General features: G+C 52.3%; 1 protein-coding gene across 1 annotated transcript; it reads left to right on the top strand.

Annotated features, from left to right (window-relative positions):
* The first annotated feature begins 3,081 nt into the window (after nt 1-3,081).
* TRAPPC3 (trafficking protein particle complex subunit 3) lies at nt 3,082-13,674 on the top strand. Its single transcript, XM_045859108.1, has 5 exons — nt 3,082-3,239; nt 10,598-10,695; nt 10,937-11,036; nt 12,267-12,449; nt 12,921-13,674. Exons 1-5 carry the CDS (start codon nt 3,198-3,200, stop codon nt 13,038-13,040), a joined length of 543 nt encoding a protein of 180 aa, XP_045715064.1. The 5' UTR covers nt 3,082-3,197; the 3' UTR covers nt 13,041-13,674.
* The last annotated feature ends 6,052 nt before the right edge of the window (nt 13,675-19,726 follow it).

The raw sequence follows: 19,726 nt of genomic DNA, 5'->3' as shown, positions 1-19,726 counted from the left end.
TTAACGTCCTACAATGCATAGGACTGCCCTCAGAACAAAGAATCATCAGGTCCCAAGACATCACTGGTGCCAAGGTTGAGGAGCCCTTCCCTAGACTGAGGGTGGGGCCACCTGCGAGATGCTAGTGGTGTGGACCAGCAGGGCATTAGACAACTTGCCACACAGTTTTCCCTGCCCAGCCTCAGGAGGCTTCCTCCGTGCAGAGGGGGCCCCAGCGAGTACTGGGAGGATGGAGCCTGGAGACCACCAGTGTTCTGTGATAGCTGCAATCAGAAGAGAGAGATGGAGTGCACTTCTCTCCATTCTCCCCATAACTGACCAGGATCCACAGCACATCCCAGGCCTCGCCACTGAGGGAGTTTAGGGTGGGTGTCTCTGAGTCTGAGTGACAGTACCTGAGGGGCCCCACATGCCCCCCTCCCTCCAAAAAACATTACAAATTCTGAAGAAGTAAGTGGGGACACTTGTAACATCCCGAGCTAAAGAGCTAAAGAGTTAAAGCTCCAACAGGATGCCGTGACTTCCTAGGTGACCGGCTGGGAACTCTGTGGCCTCTTCAGTGCTTCCCCTACCGCCCAGGGCAGTCCCCTCCCCCTCTATGGAAACAGGAATGAATGAGCTGTTGGCCTCACCACAGGCTGGAGGGGGGGGCAGGTCACTGAATGGGGATCAGAAATATGTCCCCTTTATGATCCTTTTATGAAGAGGGCAGGAGTTTATACAACTTCTTAGGTTTGGTGAGGCAGGGTCCAGGGTGAACCTGATGCAGGGGTGAAGGAAATCACTGGGAGATTTGACAGGAGGATATGAATCAGGAGACAGGCCCTGGAGGCTGTTTTCTCACCCACAAAGTAGGAAGTGGGAGGGGCCTCATGGTGGGGTGGGGACAACTGGGAAGAACAGACATCAGATTCTCCTACTCCACCCCCAAGGTACTGCTGCTCCAATGGGTCTCCAACCCAGGCTGCTTTCCTGAGGAGCCATAGCCCCTAGGGCCCACTCCGTGGTGCTGGAGGTAGAGAATGTCTTCAAGGGCGCTGGTGTCATCAGCTGCAATAAGGCCTTCCTCCAGCTCTTGGGGAGCTGGTAGAACAGAGAGGGATTGGATGGGGGGAAACTCAGACCCAAGGCTAAATAAGTTCAACCTTTTAGATTCCTGGGAAGAGGTCCTTGTCTAAAGCCCTTGATAGGGATGGGAAGCTGTCCCTGCTGTGTAATAGGGAGAAGGAGATGGGGGGTGGGTGTGGGGGGGGAGAACCTAGTGTTTCTAAATGTCCTGGCCCTGAGGGGTGATGGAGAGGAATTGGGATTTGGGAGAATGATGGGAGCTTTAGTAAGAGCCCCTGGAGTGGCTGGCTAAGGAGCCTTTGAATTCCCATCTAAGCCAGGAGATCCTACAGTTTAGCCTGAGATGGACCCCACCCCACCCTCGATTCAAGACTCTTGACATTTTGTGGAGTCCCAAAGAAAAAGGTGCCAAGAGGACGAATCAGGGTCAGAGAGAAGAATCTCAGAGGTTGGAAGACAAGCAAGGAGAGGCTCCACCTCCCGTCTCTCCAGAACCTCCCCGCCTGACAGCAGGCTGGGTGGGGTCGGGCGGCTGGCCGTGACTCTGACTCAGGTTTCTGTGGGCAGCCAAAGGCAGCCGGCAGGGAGGAGCCCAGACCGACAGGCCAGCCAACTGCAGCTTTCACCTCAGCTGTCCTCTCTCCTGGGAATGGGGGATGCTCTTCTCTGGCCGTGCTGGCCTCTGGGGGCTAGCTGACCCCTGCTTTCCCCACTCCGCCCCCTCTTTTCCTTCCCCAAACCCTCAGCCTTTGGCCCTCTTCCCTAGGCACTGACACAGGAGGAAGAGTCAAGGGGCACTCTGTCTCCGGGGAGGCCCCAGAATGTCTGTGCCACAGAGAGCGGAGTATAGTAATGATTTGTCCTGTACTGGGAGGTAGAGACCAGGGGAATCCTGGGCACTGGCTTTCAGCCTGAGAAGCCTGAGCCCCCCTGCCCCCCAGTCTTTCCCAGCCCATTTGGCTGGAGTCTGGACAGGCTGGTTGTCATGGTGAAGGCTAGGGGCTAGAATGCAGCTGCTGTAAAGTCAGGCAACCAGGGGTAAGTGAGGAGAGGGTGTTCAGCTACTCCAGCCCTGCCCCTCAGAACTGACCAGCCAGGGAACAACAGTTGCTGGAGCTGAAACCAAAGGACTCTGGTCAGGGACTGTAGGAGTTCCCCTTGGTCATGGGTGAGGGTGTGGCCAGCACATTCCCCTGGTGTTTCTGGGGCCTGTTTTTAGAGAGTGCCTACTTTGCGCCCAAGTGCTCTGCATACACTGCTCACCAGTCTTCATAACAACTGAGAGAACTAGCAACTTGCCTAAAATGGCGAAACTGGGATTATAACCCAGGACTGACTGCCACCAACACTAGTGAGCTTTTCTGGAAGCCAAACAGTGCACTTGTTCTAGGGTGGGGAGCAGGGAGAAAGTGACCTGAACTTTATCTAACACACTGGATATACTAGCAGGAGGTCACAGGTGGTAGGGTGCAGATGCTGGCTGTATTTCGGGTTTGAGGACGCATGGCAGTTTGAAAAGAAAGTAGCAAAATGTTTGACACGTAGTAGGTGGTCACTAAACATTTTTGTAATGAAGAGGCCAGATTTGCATGTGAACCATTGCTAGTTTTTAGGACAACCTGACATGATTTAGCTTTGAATTGCAGCAACAGCATAAGAAGCTAGTTGCAAAGAGGGACTTTCCGAGACCAAACCCGGCAAGAGAGGAATTTGCAGAGCATATCTAAGTGGGGGCTGGGGGCGGGAGGAGTTAGGGGGAAGTGTGGATGATACAGGATTGCTGTAAGGTGCGGACGCCACCCAGTGGCCAGAATGCAGCCTGGGGGAAGACAGACTTTGCAAGTTAGCCGCGCGCGAAGCACTCTGGAAGTTGTAGTCCAGATGCGTTAATGGGCGTTGCTGCCTGCGGGGCCGTTGGGTGTGGTAACCCGACGTTCATCGGGAAGGGGCGGGAGAAAGTTAACCTCTTCGCCGGACTACGAATCCCGTGGTGCCCTGCGGCGGACCGCGCAGGCGCAGTGAGCCGTTGTCGGTCAGTACGGAAGGCTGAGGGGCCGCCGCTGGGTTGAACTGTGTCAGAAGGGGTCGCCGAGTGGGCCTTTGGCAAGGCGGGGAGGGCGGCCGGCACCATGTCGAGGCAGGCGAATCGTGGCACAGAGAGCAAGAAAATGGTAACTCGGAGCGTGTGACTTCGGCGGGCGGGGCAGAATAGAAGCATTCTGGGGAAGGGGCCCGGCGCTGGGCGCTGTTGAGAAGGGCCCTCCTCTGAGCTCTGGGAGGGGAGTGGTTCCGCTGGAGGAAGACGGAGGCTGCTTGGGGGTTTGAGAGGGGAGAGCCCGGGGGCGTCCCGGGCCTCAGGCGGGTTAGGAGGGCCGCTGGGGTAGCTCAGAGACCCCTACCCCACGGCCTGAGTGCAGCTGTGCAGCTGTGTGCTAGGCCAACAACAACGACGGTGATAACAGTAATAACCACCGATTGCTCTGATTGCTCTGCTTTGTGTAAGGCACTGGGCCAGCCACTTTCCCTATATTATCTCATCTAATCTGCCAAATAGTACTTTCAGATGGGTTATACTGTTGCCATTTTCCAGCTCCGAGAGGTTATGTAACTTGCCCAGATTTACAGGTAGGAGGGATTAGGATTCGAACCCATGTTTCTAACTCCAAAGCTAATAATACCTCAGCCTTCTAGGCCATACTGCCTCTCACACTTGCCTTGGCCTGGGAAGAGATGATCAGATAGTGGTCTTGCCCGAGAGCAACTTTATGTTCGGTGGAGTAAGAGGTGGGCCACCGTAGGCAGTAAGTGGCGCCCCTCTGGTAAGGGGAGGTTCCTTAGGAAAGGAATAATCCTGGGAATAGTGAGACACCATAGAGTCCCATCAAGTTTGACTGTGGGTAGGGTCTGGGCCTGGGAAATAAACTAGATGACATTTTCCTCCAAACTAAGGGGACTTCTGGGCAAGTGTTCCTTTTCTTTGACGTATTTTTACTTCCCCCAGAATGTCACGTTGTCCAGGGTTGCACGCTAGGCAGATGGGGGCCTTTGTTGACACTTAGACCCAGAGGGGATGGCTAAACTTCCCCAGACCTTTGCGTCTTACACCAGGAACAGCCACCAAAAATGTGCTGCGGGAGGCCCTGTTACTCCTGAGGAGCACTTTTCCTCAGACTCCCTTTGAGAAGCTGAGGTGTTCATCATGGATCTTCTCTCCAGAAATATTGAATAGAAAAACATATGCACAGACATTTACTTACATCTTAGGGGGATTTGTGGGCCCCCTAAGGGGGATAGATTACAGGTTAAAAATTTCTGTTCTGGAGGATATAGCAAGAGTTTAAACAAAGAAGAAAAATATTTTGCTAGGAAACTGTCATGTAGGGGAAAAAGCATGGGCTTTGGTTGGAATACTGTCTTTTTCAACTGATCCTCAGTTTCCTTATCTGTAAAATGGGGATAGTAATGCCCAGTTAGGATTAAATGAGATTTCAGTATAACATGCATGGGGTATGGTATATGTTTCTGCTTCTTTTTCTTTTTTAATTTATTTTTAGTTTACTTTATTAAGATTGTATTTATTGCCCTGGCTGGTATAGCTCAGTGGATTGAGCATGGGCTGGGAACCAAAGTGTCCCAGGTTTGATTCCCAGCCAGGGTACATGCCTGGGTTGCAGGCCATAACCCCTAGCAACCGCACATTGATGTTTCTCTCTCTCTCTCTCTCTCTCTCTATCTCTATCTCTATCTCTATCTCTCTATCTCCCTCTCTTCCCTCTCTAAAAATAAATAAATAAAATCTTAAAAAAATAAAGATTGTATTTATTTACTTTCAGAGGGGAAGGGAAGAAGAAAGACAGGGAGAGAAACATCAATGTGTGGTTGCCTCTCACACACCCCGCAACTGGGGACCCAGCCCGCAACCCAGGCATGTACCCTGACTGGGAATCGAACCAGCAACCTTTTGGTTTGCAGGCCGGGACTCAATCCATTGAGCCACACCAGCCAGGGCTTTATTTTATTTTTTTAAGTTTTCTTTTTTTTAAAAAAATTGTTGCTTTTAGAGAGGTGGGGGGAGAGAGAGATTGAGACTGATTTGTTGTTCCACTTATTTATACATTCATTGCTTGGTTCTTATACGTGCCCTAACCAGGGATTGAACCTACAACCTTGGTGTATCAGGATGATGCTCTAACCAACTGAGCTACCAGCCAGGGCTACCTCCTCCTTAGGAGCAGAACTTCCTGCTTAGTTTTCATAACCTGCTCTTGTTTTGTACATCTTTTTTCTTACCTGAAATGAATATTGCAGTCTTTGATACCGCTTTAGTAGGGACCTGCAATCTTTAGCCCCAGCCCCAGTATCCATTCAGCTTTGTTAAGTGAGGGAATTGTGGAGGCCCAACAGCATACTTCTGCCTCAAAGCTTTTGCAGCTGCTGTTGCTGCTTGGAAGTCCCTTTCCCCAGGTAGTCACTTCATGCACAATTACTCAAATGTCACCTCGGCAGATCAGGGAAGTGCCCAAGCCTTCCCTGATCATATGAGTAGTTTTCTGTTCTCTTACTCTATTCCTTTTTTCTTCATGGCACTATTTCATTTTAAGTGTTTCATTATAAATTATATATCTACTTATTTATTTTCAGTCTCCCCCATGAGAATGGAGACTCCATGAGAGTAGGAGTGTTTGTTCATTGCTCCATTCTCAGCACCTAGAACGATGCCTGGCACCAGGCAGTCTATATTTACTGAATGAACGCCATGAAGGCTGGGTATGTCTTTTCATTCAGTTCCTGCTGGTACCTACTTGGGGCTTGTCACATGATCCTCTCTGTAGCCACCTGGTTTCCCGTGCTCTTCTCTGCTTGGGGAGTCCCCACCTCGAACAGCCCTCTTCCCAGTCAGCCCAGTCTTCTGCAGTCAGCAGTCTTCTGATTGCTGTGTTCCCACATAAGCCTTGCAAGACTTAAAGGGTTAGTGTGCCCAAGGAAAAACAGACCATTTGTGTAGCAAACTTTTCTTGATTCCCAACCATATGCAAAGTCAGTGGCAGGGAAGGTGGGCAATGCCGGGATGAAGTGCGAGTCCCTAACTGGGGAAGCACGTGCTCCGTGAGGGTCAGAAAGGACCAGCACAGGCACAGTACTGGCTGGGGTGGAGTCCTGACTTCACTGCTTGCTTGCGGTGTGACCCTGGGCAAGTTATTCACTGTCCTAAGCATCAGTTTCACCAGGTTTAAAAATAAATTTAATAAGGTAATAATAGTATCTACGTCATAGGGATGTTCTGAGGGTTAGTTGAGGTACATAACGCATGCGAAGTGAGCAGTGTGACACTGCACCTAAGAACTCAGTTGACACTCTGCAAATGGCAGCTAGGATTTTTATTGGTAGAGATATTAGCCTTCGTGTGTCTGTCTACTGTTTGGTTCTTGAATCTCAGGGACCGTCAGGCCTGCCCTCCTTTTGTGTTGTGTTACTAGTAACCCCTCCCCAGTGCTCTATTCTCCAGAGCTCAGGTGAATTACTACTTTGTAGCAGCGCTCAGAATTGCCATGACAGGCTGCTGGAGAGGCAGACAGGCAGGGACTCAGTCCTGTTACTGGCCTTCCTTCCCCAGCTGCTAGGGGCAGTCACACTAGATTACTGGTGTTGACAAAAATAGGAAGTGTGACTCTTGGAGCATTAGCTCCAAAAATCAGCCCCCTTAAGGAGATTCGATGTTTTGTTTGGGGGTACTAATTAAAAAGCCTTCTGGAAACCATCGAGGGTAGTAGCTCACCTGTGTGTAAGGCTTGGCTTAACTCTCTGCTCAGATTGTGCCTGGAGTCCTTGGAGAGCATATTGGCTGTGTGGGTGTGAAAGCACTCCTACGGTTTCTTGGTCTGCCAAGCAGCTTTTAAGCCCATTAGATCAGGGGTCCCCGACCTCCGGGCTGTGGACCAGTACTGGTCAGGGTCTGTTAGGAACCAGGCCGCAGAGCAGGAGGTGAGTTCGAACATAATGAATCATCCTGAAACATCCACCCACCCGCTGGTCCAGGCAAAAATTGTCTTCCACAAAACTGGTCCCTGGTGCCAAAAAGGCTGGGGGCCACTGCATTAGATCCTCCCAAGTATTGGCATGACAGGTTCTCCTGTGACTGACCTGTGGGAGGAGGTCGAGGTTTAGCAAAGCAAAGTGACCGACCTAAAGTCTCGCATGTAATAAGCGGCAAGTTCAGACTCAGAAGCAGGTCTTCTGACTACAAACCAAATATTCTTTCTATATGCCCTATTGGTTGTTACCAAGGTCTTTATATTGATTCAAAATCTCCATCTTTGAACCTAGTTCAGGGTGCTGTCTGGCACCACACCGCAGAGAACCAGTTTAAGAATAAAAATCTCTACTGGAGTTCGAACTGTGTCCTGGGCACGCTACACACGTGTTGGAATCCCCCAGTAACCTGCAGGGCAGACGGTATTGTTGCCGTCGCACAAACAGGAAAAACTGAAATTCAGAGAGGCTGAGCCCTGGGTTAGGGTCATATCATTTTTTACAGGACAGGGCTCAACTATAGGGAGACGGAGTCTCAGTTACTTAAACTGTCACCTGTAGAGTGGGGATATGTACTGTTTGTTCTGCTGACCTCTCATGGTTGTTATGAGGAACAGTGAGAAACTGTGAAGACATTCTGAAAGTTTTATAAATTTGATGACCATTTTTGTTAAACATAATTAAAGCAATCAAAGTAGAAGCATTGCAGAAGAGATTCATGTTTCTGTTGGGAGGGGGAATGTGGTACTTAGGTTGGCTGAAGAAATCGGACTGGTTGAGATCGCTGGCCTTTAAGGTCCCACGGAACCTTTCGTTATAAGGGCCACAGAACTGAACACCCAGGTCTTCAGGTTCTGCAGCCTCCTCTTGACTTCTCTGACCTCCTCTCCACTTCTCTCTTCTGTCCACAGCTCTCCGCTCACACTAGTTTCCTGTATCTCGGGCAGGGCAAGCATACTCCCGCCTCAGGGCCTTTGCACTCGCTGCTCAGAATGTTTTCACCTGGATATGCCTACCCTTCCTTACCTCTGCCAGTTCTTTTGCAGATAACGCCTTAAGGAGGCTTTCTCGGACTGTCCCATTTAGAATTGACATGTGTGTGCGCATGTGTGAACATAAATACCCCCTAATCTCCTTTTGTGCTTAGTTTCCTCCACAGTACTTACCACTGTCTAGCAAACCGTGTATTTTATTAATTTGGTTCATTATCTGTCTCCCTCCAATTATATAGTGCCTGGTACATAGTAAACATTGAATGCTTTTTTTCCTATACTACAGCCCTATTACTATTTTTATTTTTAAAAAAGATTTTATTTATTTATTTTTAGAGAGAGGGGAAGGGAGGGAGAAAGAGAGGGAGGGAAACCGCGATGTGCAAGAGGTACATTGATTGGTTGCCTCTCACGCCCCCTAGTGGGGACTAAGCCTGCAACCCAGGCATGTGCCTAACTGGGAATTGAACTGGCAACCTTTTCATTCACAGGCCAGGGCTCAATCTGCTGAGACACACCAGCCAGGGCTGATTTATCTTATCAGTAAATTGGGGGCTGTTGCATTTATAAGGAGCTTGATAACATCATGATATGCTTGTTACTTGGCACCATGGTGGGCTGCGGCTCTTGGAAGTTTCTGTCCAAGGGCTCATTAATAATGGAAGGAAAGCTCTCCTGACTTAATGCAATGAGGCCAAGTCTATGGACTGGTTACTGCTGGATTGCTTCCATCCATTCATGCCTAAGCCATTCTAGTGCCAAACCTTAACTTTACTAAAAAAAATCATTCTCCTCCTTAATAGCTTCTCCTTAATTGCCATATTTGGTAAATGGTCTCTTGGAGACACCCTATCTGACTGTTTTAGTTGATTTTAAAGAGCTTCCTGATTCTGAAACTGGTTCTCTTTGAGTTCCCAGTGCAGTGAAATGTTTTGTTTTGTTTTAGGGGGGCTTATTAATATTGCAGTTGTGGGGAACAGTGTGTAGAATGAACAATGGCTTAGAAACTCTTGGTTCTTGACCCCCCAGATTACTTTAGTCAATAATTAGCTGTTTGGCTCTGGCTGGTGTGGCTCAGTGGGTTGAACACTGGCCTTTGAGTGGAAGGATGTTGGTTTGATTCCCAGTCAGGGCACATGCCTGGGTTATGGGCCAGGTCCCCAGTAGGGGGCATGCGAGAGGCAACCACACATGGATGTTTCTCTCCCCTTCTCTGTTCCCCTCTCTCTAAAAATAAATAAAGAGAATGTTTACAAAGTATTTAGCTGTTTGTCCTTGGCCAAATTACTTTACCTTTCTGAGCCTCGGTTTCCTCATCTCTAAAATGAGATTGATTCCTGCCCTTCTGCTCTACAGAGTTATTGCGGGTGGGAAACGACGCGATGAAAACCAGAACGCAGTGTGTAAGCAAAAGGCATTCACATTGTTACTCTTGCAGTGACCTCTCCACCAGGCCACGGGGGCGAGGTGGGGACAAGGTGGGGAGCTCTGGGTCCTGAGACCCTGGGACGTTCTTCCCCAGGACACTCAGCTCTGCCCCAATCTGACAGGCCTCCCCTCAGGAGGGAGTGGGTGAGTGGCCGTCTTGACTTTTCAGCCTTACATCTGTCTGGATCCGTCCGTCCGGGTAAACTGTTAGCACACTTCTCACTTCGTCTGACTCTGACGGGGCCTTCCCCCGACCTGCTGCTTCCACTCTGTTTTTCATCTGTCTTGGGTCTCGCCGTTCTTTTTACCTTCCACATCTGTTTCTTGGTTTCTTCACCTGAGAAAGAGTTTTTGTGATTTTGACTGTGATTATAATGGAAGCCAGTCGAGGTCAGTATTGTGTTCCAGGTGCACAAAAGATTGTATTCCTTTCCGAGTTACCCCCTTTCCTGGAAACGTTCTAGCTGTGCATCAGAAGGAACATAATCTGTTCCCATGCTGGTGACTTAGAAGAGGGGGTGTCGTTCGTGCAGTGGACTTCATCTAGGACTTCGTGCTTCCCCTGGAGAGGACCCCCGGGGCCTCTGCCGCTCCCAGGCGGGGCCCCGGGAGTGCAGTTTAGCTCCAGGCCAGATACCGCCGACGCTGCAGGGTGTGGGGAGGGTGTTGGTCACACCTGCTAACCCGCAGAGCCCCGTTTGTGAGTGTTGGCTTTGGGACTGTCTTTCACAGGATCTAGTGAGTGACTGCCGCTGCCACACTAGGTTCTGCTGACTGGAGCTCAGGCTCGGTAGCTGTAGGGGACGGTGGGTTGGCAGAAGCCCACCTTGGGCAAGTGTCGGAAGAGTGACTGCTCAGTGCATGGGGAGCCTTTTACAGCCTGTTTCATGGCAGGTCTGGCCGCAGCCCTGCCCTGGTGACCCTGGGGAATCAGATTCCTTGGCCACTCTGTAGGGGATGATGTTTTCTCCTACCAGACATGGGTGACCTTCCTTTGAATCCCGACAGTTGCGTTGAGGCCAGTCCAGACTCTCTCTTTTGTGCACCTTGGTCCTGACGGCCTTTTGAATCTCTTTCAGAGCTCTGAGCTCTTCACCCTGACCTATGGGGCTCTGGTCACCCAGCTGTGCAAGGACTATGAGAACGATGAAGATGTGAACAAACAGCTGGACAAAATGTGAGTGAGCTCCTCTGCAAAGGAGGCAAGAACGGGGCTCCCCAGTACCTGAGTCCACGTGGCCCGCTAGAGCTCAGAACAGGGCCCAGTCTCTCATAACCGACGTTTGGTTCCCACTGAGCTCATTTATTGGGATGTTTTGGAATTATCTCTGTTTTTCTTTTACCACTGACAGCCTCATGTACAGCATATAAGACAGTCAAAGCCCGTAATATAGTCTGTTTTCTCATTTCCTTCCCAGGGGCTATAACATTGGAGTTCGGCTGATTGAAGATTTCTTGGCACGATCTAATGTGGGGAGGTGCCACGACTTTCGGGAAACGGCAGATGTCATTGCCAAGGTCATTATCCTGGGCCAGTTGGCCAGGCTGAAAGATTGTCTTTGGGAGGCACAGCTTACCACTCTGCCCCTCTCCCTTAGAGAGGCCCTTAGGATTTGAAAAGACTAGTTAGGCAGCTGTTTGGGCCAAAGAAGCCTTCCTGGAGGTTTGGGAGTAGGACAAACTATGTAAAAAGGAAAGAGTGTCTGGGATCACCCCTGTGGATTAAAGCGACAGTGAGATCACAGCCAGGGCTCAGCCGGGAAGACGCAGCCGAGCAGCGTGGCAGCTGAGCATAAGGCACACCTGGCTTCAAATTCTGATGCCCATACTTACTAGCTCTTAGGTAACTTAGTTTTTTACCCTTTAATTACAAGTTATTACTTATTTATTTGCTTGCTTACTTATTTATAATCCTCACCTGAGGATATATTTATTGATTTTAGAGAGAGAGGAGGGAGAAGGAGAGAGAAACGTCAGCCGAGAAACAGTGATTGATTGTCTCCCGTACACACCCCGACTGGGGATCAAACCTGCAACCCAGGTTGGAGCCCTGCCCGGGGGTTCCGCCCGCAGCCCTTCGGTGCGCAGGCCGGCGCTTCAGCCAACTGAGCCACCCGGCCAGGGCCCAGTTACCTCATCTTTCGTATGAGGAAAGGGAGAGCTTCCTCACAGGGTTGTTGTAAAGAGTAAATTAAAAAACATGAGCGTTCAGGTAAAACCAGTGCACTTAATGTAGTGTACATATAGTAAATGTTTGCTGTTAATATTAGTGTCGTCTAATGTAGGAGTAATAATAAATGGTGAAACACCTGTAGCTTTGTAGTGTCAGTCACCTAAAGGTTGGTCCTTTCTGATGTACGGCGTGTTCGCCTTGCCGAAGTCCGGCGGAGAGTTCTGTGAGGGTTTGGAGTTAGGAGGGTGGATGGAGGGAAGGACGTCTGCAGAGTGGTTCTGCCCCAGGCCTGCTTTCCCGTTCAAGAAGAAGGGCTCAGGTAGCACCCCACTCAGAAGGTCACTGCTCCCCTCCGTTAAGTGCAGGACAGCAAATTGCTGCCCACCTGTGTGCAAGGGCGGGGTGTGGAATTGTGCACGGATGCCTTTTCCCCCTGAAAACCTAAAGCTTCAGTGTCTTACAGAGGCCACCGTTTTGTTCCTGAGCCACTTGGTTCCCCTTTGCCAGGCCGTCACCTTCCCTATTGTACAGCCCCTATTGCTCTTCCCATAGTGCTCTCTTGTGTCCCCCGACAGGTGGCGTTCAAAATGTACTTGGGCATCACGCCAAGCATCACCAACTGGAGTCCAGCTGGTGACGAATTCTCCCTGATTTTGGAAAATAACCCCTTGGTGGACTTTGTGGAACTTCCTGATAACCACTCATCCCTTATCTATTCCAATCTGTTGTGTGGGGTGTTGCGGGGAGCCTTGGAGATGGTGAGTGCAGCTCTTTACCCCCTGGGACACCGGGAGTGTAGCAGGGGCTTGGTAAAATGTTTGCGTGAGTGAGAGGGGGAAAGAAGAAAGGCCTGTGGCTCACCTGGCACTTCGCTGCGCGAGGTGGTGGTGCTGCCGAGCATGGGATGCGAGCCGGACGTCTCTCCGTGGTGACGAGCCTCCCTGCTAGACTGGGAGACATGCCGTGAGCACCGAAGCCCAGAACGTCCACTCCCAGGTTGACTTTACGTGGTGCCAGTCTCACTCGGGTGTGTTCTTCACTGAGTCTCTCCTTGGGGGTCAGGGCCACTGCCTTCTATGAGGGAACATTGGGGTTGACAGTCTTGTCCTGTGGGAGAGCAACCCCCTTTGTTGGCTGCTGTGAATGAGCCCGTCACAGATCTCGCCCCAGTGGTTCCCCAGAGGCTGCAGCTAGGCAGCCACCCCTTCATTTTTCCCACTGTCCCCCAGGTCCAGATGGCTGTGGAGGCCAAGTTTGTCCAGGACACCCTGAAAGGAGACGGTGTGACAGAAATCCGGATGCGGTTCATCAGGAGGATTGAGGACAATCTCCCCGCTGGAGAGGAGTGACCGTCTCCAGGACTTCAGGGCAGGCAGCAGGGGCGCCGGCTGGAGTCAGAAGCCTCAGTGCCCCCTCTGTCCTCTAGAACTGAGTGACTCTTTCTCACGGATGTTACCTATTCTTCTAACCTTGTTTCCGCTCTCCAGGCTAGTGAGGAGCGGACTGTGATACAGTCCAGTTACCCCGTAAGTGTGTATATTCAGGAGGGAAACCCTTTGCTCCCTTTCCCTTCTAAGGGGGCGGATATAGTCATCTTTGGTTGGACTAGAAAGAGCTCAACCATTTTACATTCCTGTTTGAATTTTCCAAAGCAAATCCATTTTGACCCCATTAAAAGGCAAGACTAGCACATCTATCCCTGGACCTTCAAAATGCCATCAGCACATGGCTGTAGGGGACCCAGGGTCGTGGGACAGGGAGGAGAGGCGGGGAGGGGTGGGTCGCAGCTGCTAGTGGTGGTGTGGCACACTTGGGCTCGCCAGGAACGGGGGGCTAGTCGTGCTGGGAACGCGGACTTCTGGGAAGCCACCCAGGTCTCTCATTCCTCCCTGCTGTTTGGAGGCAACATCTCTTTTTACAGAGGGTTCATCCTTATTTCTTACAAATTCTTCAATAAAGACACATTCTTGAGTGAAGTCCCAATCCTGTCCTGTTTTCTTTCTGCTCAGCCCCGGGAGTTTGTTTTGATGGGGCAGGGAGACCAGCGAAGGTCCTGGGCCCTGCCTTGCTTTCGCCCGGTCCAGGGATGGCTTCTCCCCACCAAGCAGGGAGCCTGGGGGACCCGGGAGCAAACCAGCCCCCTTCAGGGTCCTATTTGGGTCTACAGTAAAATGCAGGATCAGACCCTTGTCCTAGACATACCTGAGCCACCAAGTTGGGGGATTCGGCTTAGAAAGACGCTGTGGACCCTGGTGTCAGGCACCGTGTGTTGTGTGCCCGCCACGTGTCGGACTCCTGAACACTGTGCATTGTCTTGTTCACAGTGACACCATTTCTAGGGAGGGGGCCACAAGTTGCCCAAGGTCGGACAGCTAATAAGTGGAGAAGCTAGGGCTCAAAGCCCCAGCCAAACTACAGAGTTCACATTTGCTTTTTCTTAACTTTTTCTTTAGGAAAGATTTTATTTATTCTTAGAAGGGAAGGGAAGGAGAAAGAGGGAAAGAAACAATGATCTCCGTTGCCTCTCACACCCCACAACTAGGGACCTGGCCCGTGAACCAGGCATGTGCCTGACTGGGAATCAAACCGGCGACCTTTTGCTTTGCAGGGCGACGCCCAACCCACTGAGCCACACCAACCAGGGCAAAGCCTATGTTCTTGACTGGTTAGCACTGTGGGTTATGGGGGCGGGGAGCAGGCCTGTGACTTCCCCTCCTAGTTTGACAGAGCTTAGGATAGCTTTTAAAGGGTTTGCGGGGGGTGGGGGGTGGCAGGGCTGTGCAGAGGTCAGGCCTTGTTTGGTAGCACTTCTGGGGATATCTAGGGCCTTGAGGTCCAGATGCTCAGGTTGTTGGCCAGGTGGTGTTGGCCCGACCTTCTGCAAGGTCGGTAGACAGGCCCGAGATGAGCAGTGATGGTGCGCTGTGCATGAGGAATGTCTCAGTCTCGGTTGCTCAGGTTGGGACCAGTGTCTGGGACGCCAGTGAGAGGCAGCCTGCACACGACAGGGAGGCTCATGCTTTCTCTGGGATCCCATCCTTCTCTGAGCCTCTACTTCCCCTGCCAAGTAGAATACAGGGCCCTGGGGCAGGTACCCCATTTTGGTCAACTGTATTCTTAGAACTGGCATAAGGCTGGGTCCAGTTGCACGAGAGTTTGAGTGGATGAAGGAGAAGTGAGGGAATGAATGCTGGGCCTAGATGACGGGAGGTGGTGTGGTGCCCGGACCCTGGCGAGAAAAGTGAGCTGCACCACCCTCCCTCTCCAGGGCCCCAGCCCCTCTCCCCGCAGCTGTTCGTTCACATGGCCTGAGGTTTGGATACTTCCTTTCCCAGAGTGAATCTCTTGGGCTCCGTGACAGGGTGGGCAAGCTGTGGAAACGAAGCACACCGCCCCACCACGCCCGCCCCGCACCCTGACTTTTTCCAGTTACAGCCCCGCAGGGAAAAGAAAGGGCTCAGGGCTCAGGACTAAGGAGCCGTTTGGACGTCACCAAATCATCTCTCCCATGTGAGCCAAACATAAAAGTCCCAGCAACCCACCTGCTGGCGCCCCCACCCCAGGATTAATTCTTGTAGTTTGCATGTCCCTCTGCCTTACTGTGACTGTGAGGTTGGGACCCTCCCCAGGCCCATTATCCTTGATGTGCAGGCACACTTTTCCTGCGAGCTGGCCAGGTGTGCCTGGCTGCACGTGGGGTGCTGACTAAGGAGGCTCCCAAAGAGCCTGGGCTGCAGTGGAGTTCTGGGCCTGGAGGGGTCCGTGCTGGTGGCTTCTGGGCTGGACTCTGGCTGGGCAGAGCTCTAAGGAAACCCTTGTTCTGCAACCTTTGGCCACCAGGGGTCTCCAGATCACCACTGTACTGTCCCAGAGAGTGACCATTGGACCCCAGGTATTCAGAATTTGCTAGAAGATGCACCTGATGGAGCAAATCTCAGAGGCTGGTCAGAGCCAGGAAGTGCCCCCTTCCTCCAGTCACAACCATGGGACCAGAATGCAAAGCTTGGGTGGTTGCTAGGTTCAAGGCTCGCCTCCTAAACCCAGGGCATTGGAGAGAAAGAGCACGTTGGCTAAGAAGCCCGTGGCCCCCATACGCACCCCCAGCTCTCACACTGGCTGGCTGAGTTGTACAAGCTACCTCTGAGAGCCCTCCCCTAACCAACCCCTCACCTCCTGATGGAGACCAGAGCGCCAGCTCCGTCCCCCTGGTGTAAGAGAGTCCTGTTCCTGCCCCAGACTCCTGCCAGTGACATTTCCATATTCAGGTCACGCCTTTCCCTGACGGATTGGCCTCCTTACATTTGTACTGGGCATCCCGGTCTGGGAAAGAGGTGGCAACAGAGGCCCAGGAGCAGAAATTGCATTAAGTAAAATTAAAATAGTCTTCTAACAAGTAGTTCATTGTGGATGGTTGTGGGGGGTGGTGCAGGAAAAGCATCCTCCCGGTCTCCCAGAGCTTAAGTGCTACCATGTGCTGTTCCCTGGAAGCCAGAGGGGCTGTAGGAGGCAGGAGGGGGCGGGGTGGCAGCAGGCGAGCCTCGCTGTTGCGATCCCCAGCCTTTGATGTAGGGCCAGGCCTGACCCCAGGACTGCTGCCGGCCACTGCCAGGGGAGCTGTGGGATGCAGCACATTCCTGGGGGCAATTTACGCTTCTGGCAGGAGGAGAGGAAAGTTTCTACTGTGGGGAAGGGGGTGGAGAGAGGGCGCTGCAGCAGAGTTTGGGGGTGGGTGTTGTGAGGAGCAAGGGAGGGAGCCAAGGCACAGGGCAGCACTCTCCTGCCTAAGCCTTTTGGGCGGAGGCCTCCTCCAGGAAGCCTTCTCTGATAGACCCAGAGCTGGGGGAGCCACACCCAGCCCCCACCTACCACCACCACACATGAGCCCGCCCAGGTGTAGCCGAGGAGGATGGAGGATGCTGAGAGAAGCAGCGGCTCTTCCCTCCTGGCTCTGGGGCCTGGACTGTCGGCCACGAGGGCCTCCAGGACTGAGCTGGGCTAGAGGAGGGGTGGGAAGGTGGTGGGATGGGCAGGAGAACACGCGTGAGTGCGCACAGATGTGGCTCACAGCCACAGCGAACATTTACTGAAGAGTGTGCCAGCGCTGGGCTAAGCACTTCCCGTGCATTTCTCCTAGTATTCACACCACCCCTGTCACTGTTCCCATTTTGCAGGTGGGAAAACAGATACACCCCCTAACGTGCATTAGAGTCAGGCCTGGAACCTGGGTGGTCCAGAACGAGACACTTCTTATGCAGTACATCCCACGTTCCATATATGTTTATGTGTGTGCTTCATTGTGTGTCTCTGTTCTTGTGTTTCCTGGGGAGTATGTCTGTGTGTGAACTCTTTCAGTAAACATGCAGCCCCGTGCTGGGGGCAGGGCCATGGAGGTGCTGGGAGCTTCAGCCTGTGGAAGCCGCTGGACACAGTGTGTGCGTGTGGTGGGGAGGAGAGGGGAGGCTGAAAATGACGGATGACAGCGAGTCCTGGCTCGGCTACTTACTGGTTCTGTGACCCTGGACAAAGGATTTGAACCCGGAGCCTTAGTTTTTTCATCTGGAAAATGGGGACCGCAACGCCTCCCTTGCTGTCTGTTTTGAGTGTGGGCTGAGTGCTCCCTAGTTGGCAGTTTCAATGAGCGTGACTGTTCCTGGGAGAGCTGTCTTGTCACACCATGTGGACAGATGAGCGTCTGAGGGTGTGCAGGTGGTAATTTGGGGACATCAGGGCCATGTCTCTGTTTATCACTGTACCTCCAAGCACCTAGCGCTACTTGCAGCGCAAAGTAGGTGCTCAGAACGTTCTTCTTGCCTGGGTGTTGACTGAGTGTGAGAATGGAGTGAGGGAGCCCAGAGAGAGAGGGGTGTAGGTGGTGTGGGCCTGCACTGGGGCCAGCTATATAATTTATGGGGCTGGGGCAAAGTGAAAATGCAGAGCCCCTTGCTCAAAAACTATTACGGAAAAAATTATTATGAATTTCAGGATGACCCAGCAGAGCATTAAACCAAGGCCTTCTGAATATGGAGCTCTGTGTGACCACACGGGCTGCCTGGCCTGTGAGGCCGGCCCCAGCATCCCCTGGCCGGTGGCACCTCCCCAGGCCCCAGCCTGGGGGTAAGGAGACTCCGCCCAGGGCCTGCCACTCTTCCTGAGCTGCCTGAGGAAAGGTGGAGGAAGGGGACGGGCGGCCCAGTGTGGCAGGCCAGGAGAACGCAGGGGGAACCAACGACCTGCAGACCTCTCCCCCAGAGAGTCCTGTACCACCTCCTCCCAAGCCTCCAACTGGGCCGCTGGGTGGTCTGGGCACATGTGGTCACAGTTAGATGTTGATTGAAGCAAAATTGTTATAAGATTAGAATATTTAAGGTGACTTTAATTTCCACCACATTACTGGGATTTTTGAGGATAGGCCTAAGAGAGCTGCCCCGGTGGAAATGAGGAGAATGGTGGGCTGCAGCAGGTGGTCTTCGTTTCTCCAGTCCTGCAGGCGAGGCCTCCGGCGACTGAAAAGAAGGAAGGAGGGCTAGACAGAGGGAGGGACTTCCCAGGGATTGTGGAACCAGGAGTCTGGTCCTCTACCAGATGTGGGAAGTCGGGGGCGGGGATGGAGGGTGCGGAATCACCGAGCCGCTGGTGGAGCAGAAATATACCAGCACCACACCCCCTCCCCAGGCTACTTGCACGCCCATGGCCACACATCTGTGCAAACATCACTCCCTCCCCTCTGCTTGCCAGACAGAGGGAAGGGTGGGGTGGTTGGAGCCCAGAGAGTCTTCTTATTTCTATAGATCAAGTTAGAAATTGAGAAGGAATGGGAGGGTTGTGGTAATAGTGATTACAGTTACTCCGCACTTATTTAGTTGTCACTGTGTGCCAGGCTCGTGTTAAGCCCTTTCTGTTAACTGTCTCTTCTAAGGGGCTCCAGAGCATGGTGGGAACAGGGAGGACTGGTGAGCCTGCCTGCCGCAGGGAAAACCTGGGAAAGCCTGTGCCGGGGCTTTTCTGGCTGCAAAATGAGCACAACGATACCAATCTCAAAGGGCTGTCGTGAGCATTAAATGAGTTAATCTATGTGAAGTGCTCAGACTAGTGCCTGAGTAAGAGCCCTGTGAGGTTTAGCTGTTGCTATTAAAGACTATCATTAACCCTGGCTGGTGTAGCTCAGTGGATTGAGCACAGGCCTATGAACCAAAGGGTTGCTGGTTCGATTCCCAGCCAGACCACATGCCTGGGTTGCAGGCCAGGTCCCCAGTAGGGTGCACACGAGAGGCAACCACACATTTGTGTTTCTCTCCCTCTCTTTCTCCTTCTCTTCCCTTCTCTCTAAAAAAGTAAATAAAATCTTAAAAAAAAAAGACTATCATTGACCCCCTTTTAAAGAGGAAGAGGAGGAATTTTGAGGTTTGGGGAAGTTAAGTCACTTGCCCACAGTCACAGAGAGGCAGAACAGGGATCCAAACCCAGGTCTGCTCTACTCCCCAGCTCATGCTCGGAACCACCGGACAGATGCCAGCACTGGCTCAGCCAGCGGCTGCGCCAAGCAGGTCACACGCCTCATCAGCTTCAGTTTAACCACCCACCCCATTTGATACCTCCTCCGCTCAGGCCTAGAACAGTCCTTGCATCCTTTCTGGCCAGTCTTTGATTCTCGGGCCAGAAAGACACAGCTACTTGTCCAAACACGGCAGGTAACAACAGACAAAGCCGACCCTTGAAATCCAGACACCACCAGAGGCAGACCAAAGGTGGGAGCCCCTGGCAGGTGGGGTGGGGAGCCTGGCTGGGAGTCTGGGCTGGCCTAGCCCAGACTTTTGGCTCCAGGACACTCATTTCCTGCCTTGAGGTTTCTACGCAAAGAGGCAGCTGTGGCAGGGACGTGGTGTGGCTGTCTCAGTCGCTGTAGGAGGACGGGCAGCTGAGGCCCACCTGGAGGGTCCAACTAACATGGGGCCACAGGACAGCAGGTCAGGCCTCCCAGGGCTGGTTGGCAGGAGGAGGCCCTGAGACCCTCCGTCCCTGCAGGGAGATCGGCAGG

This window comes from Phyllostomus hastatus, unplaced genomic scaffold (assembly GCF_019186645.2).
Source record: "Phyllostomus hastatus isolate PE091 unplaced genomic scaffold, TTU_PhHast_1.1 phas_scaffold_182, whole genome shotgun sequence".
In the NCBI taxonomy this organism is placed as follows: domain Eukaryota; kingdom Metazoa; phylum Chordata; class Mammalia; order Chiroptera; family Phyllostomidae; genus Phyllostomus; species Phyllostomus hastatus.
The sequence above is the reverse complement of the archived record's forward strand: the minus strand, read 5'-3'. Positions and strand labels throughout refer to the sequence as shown.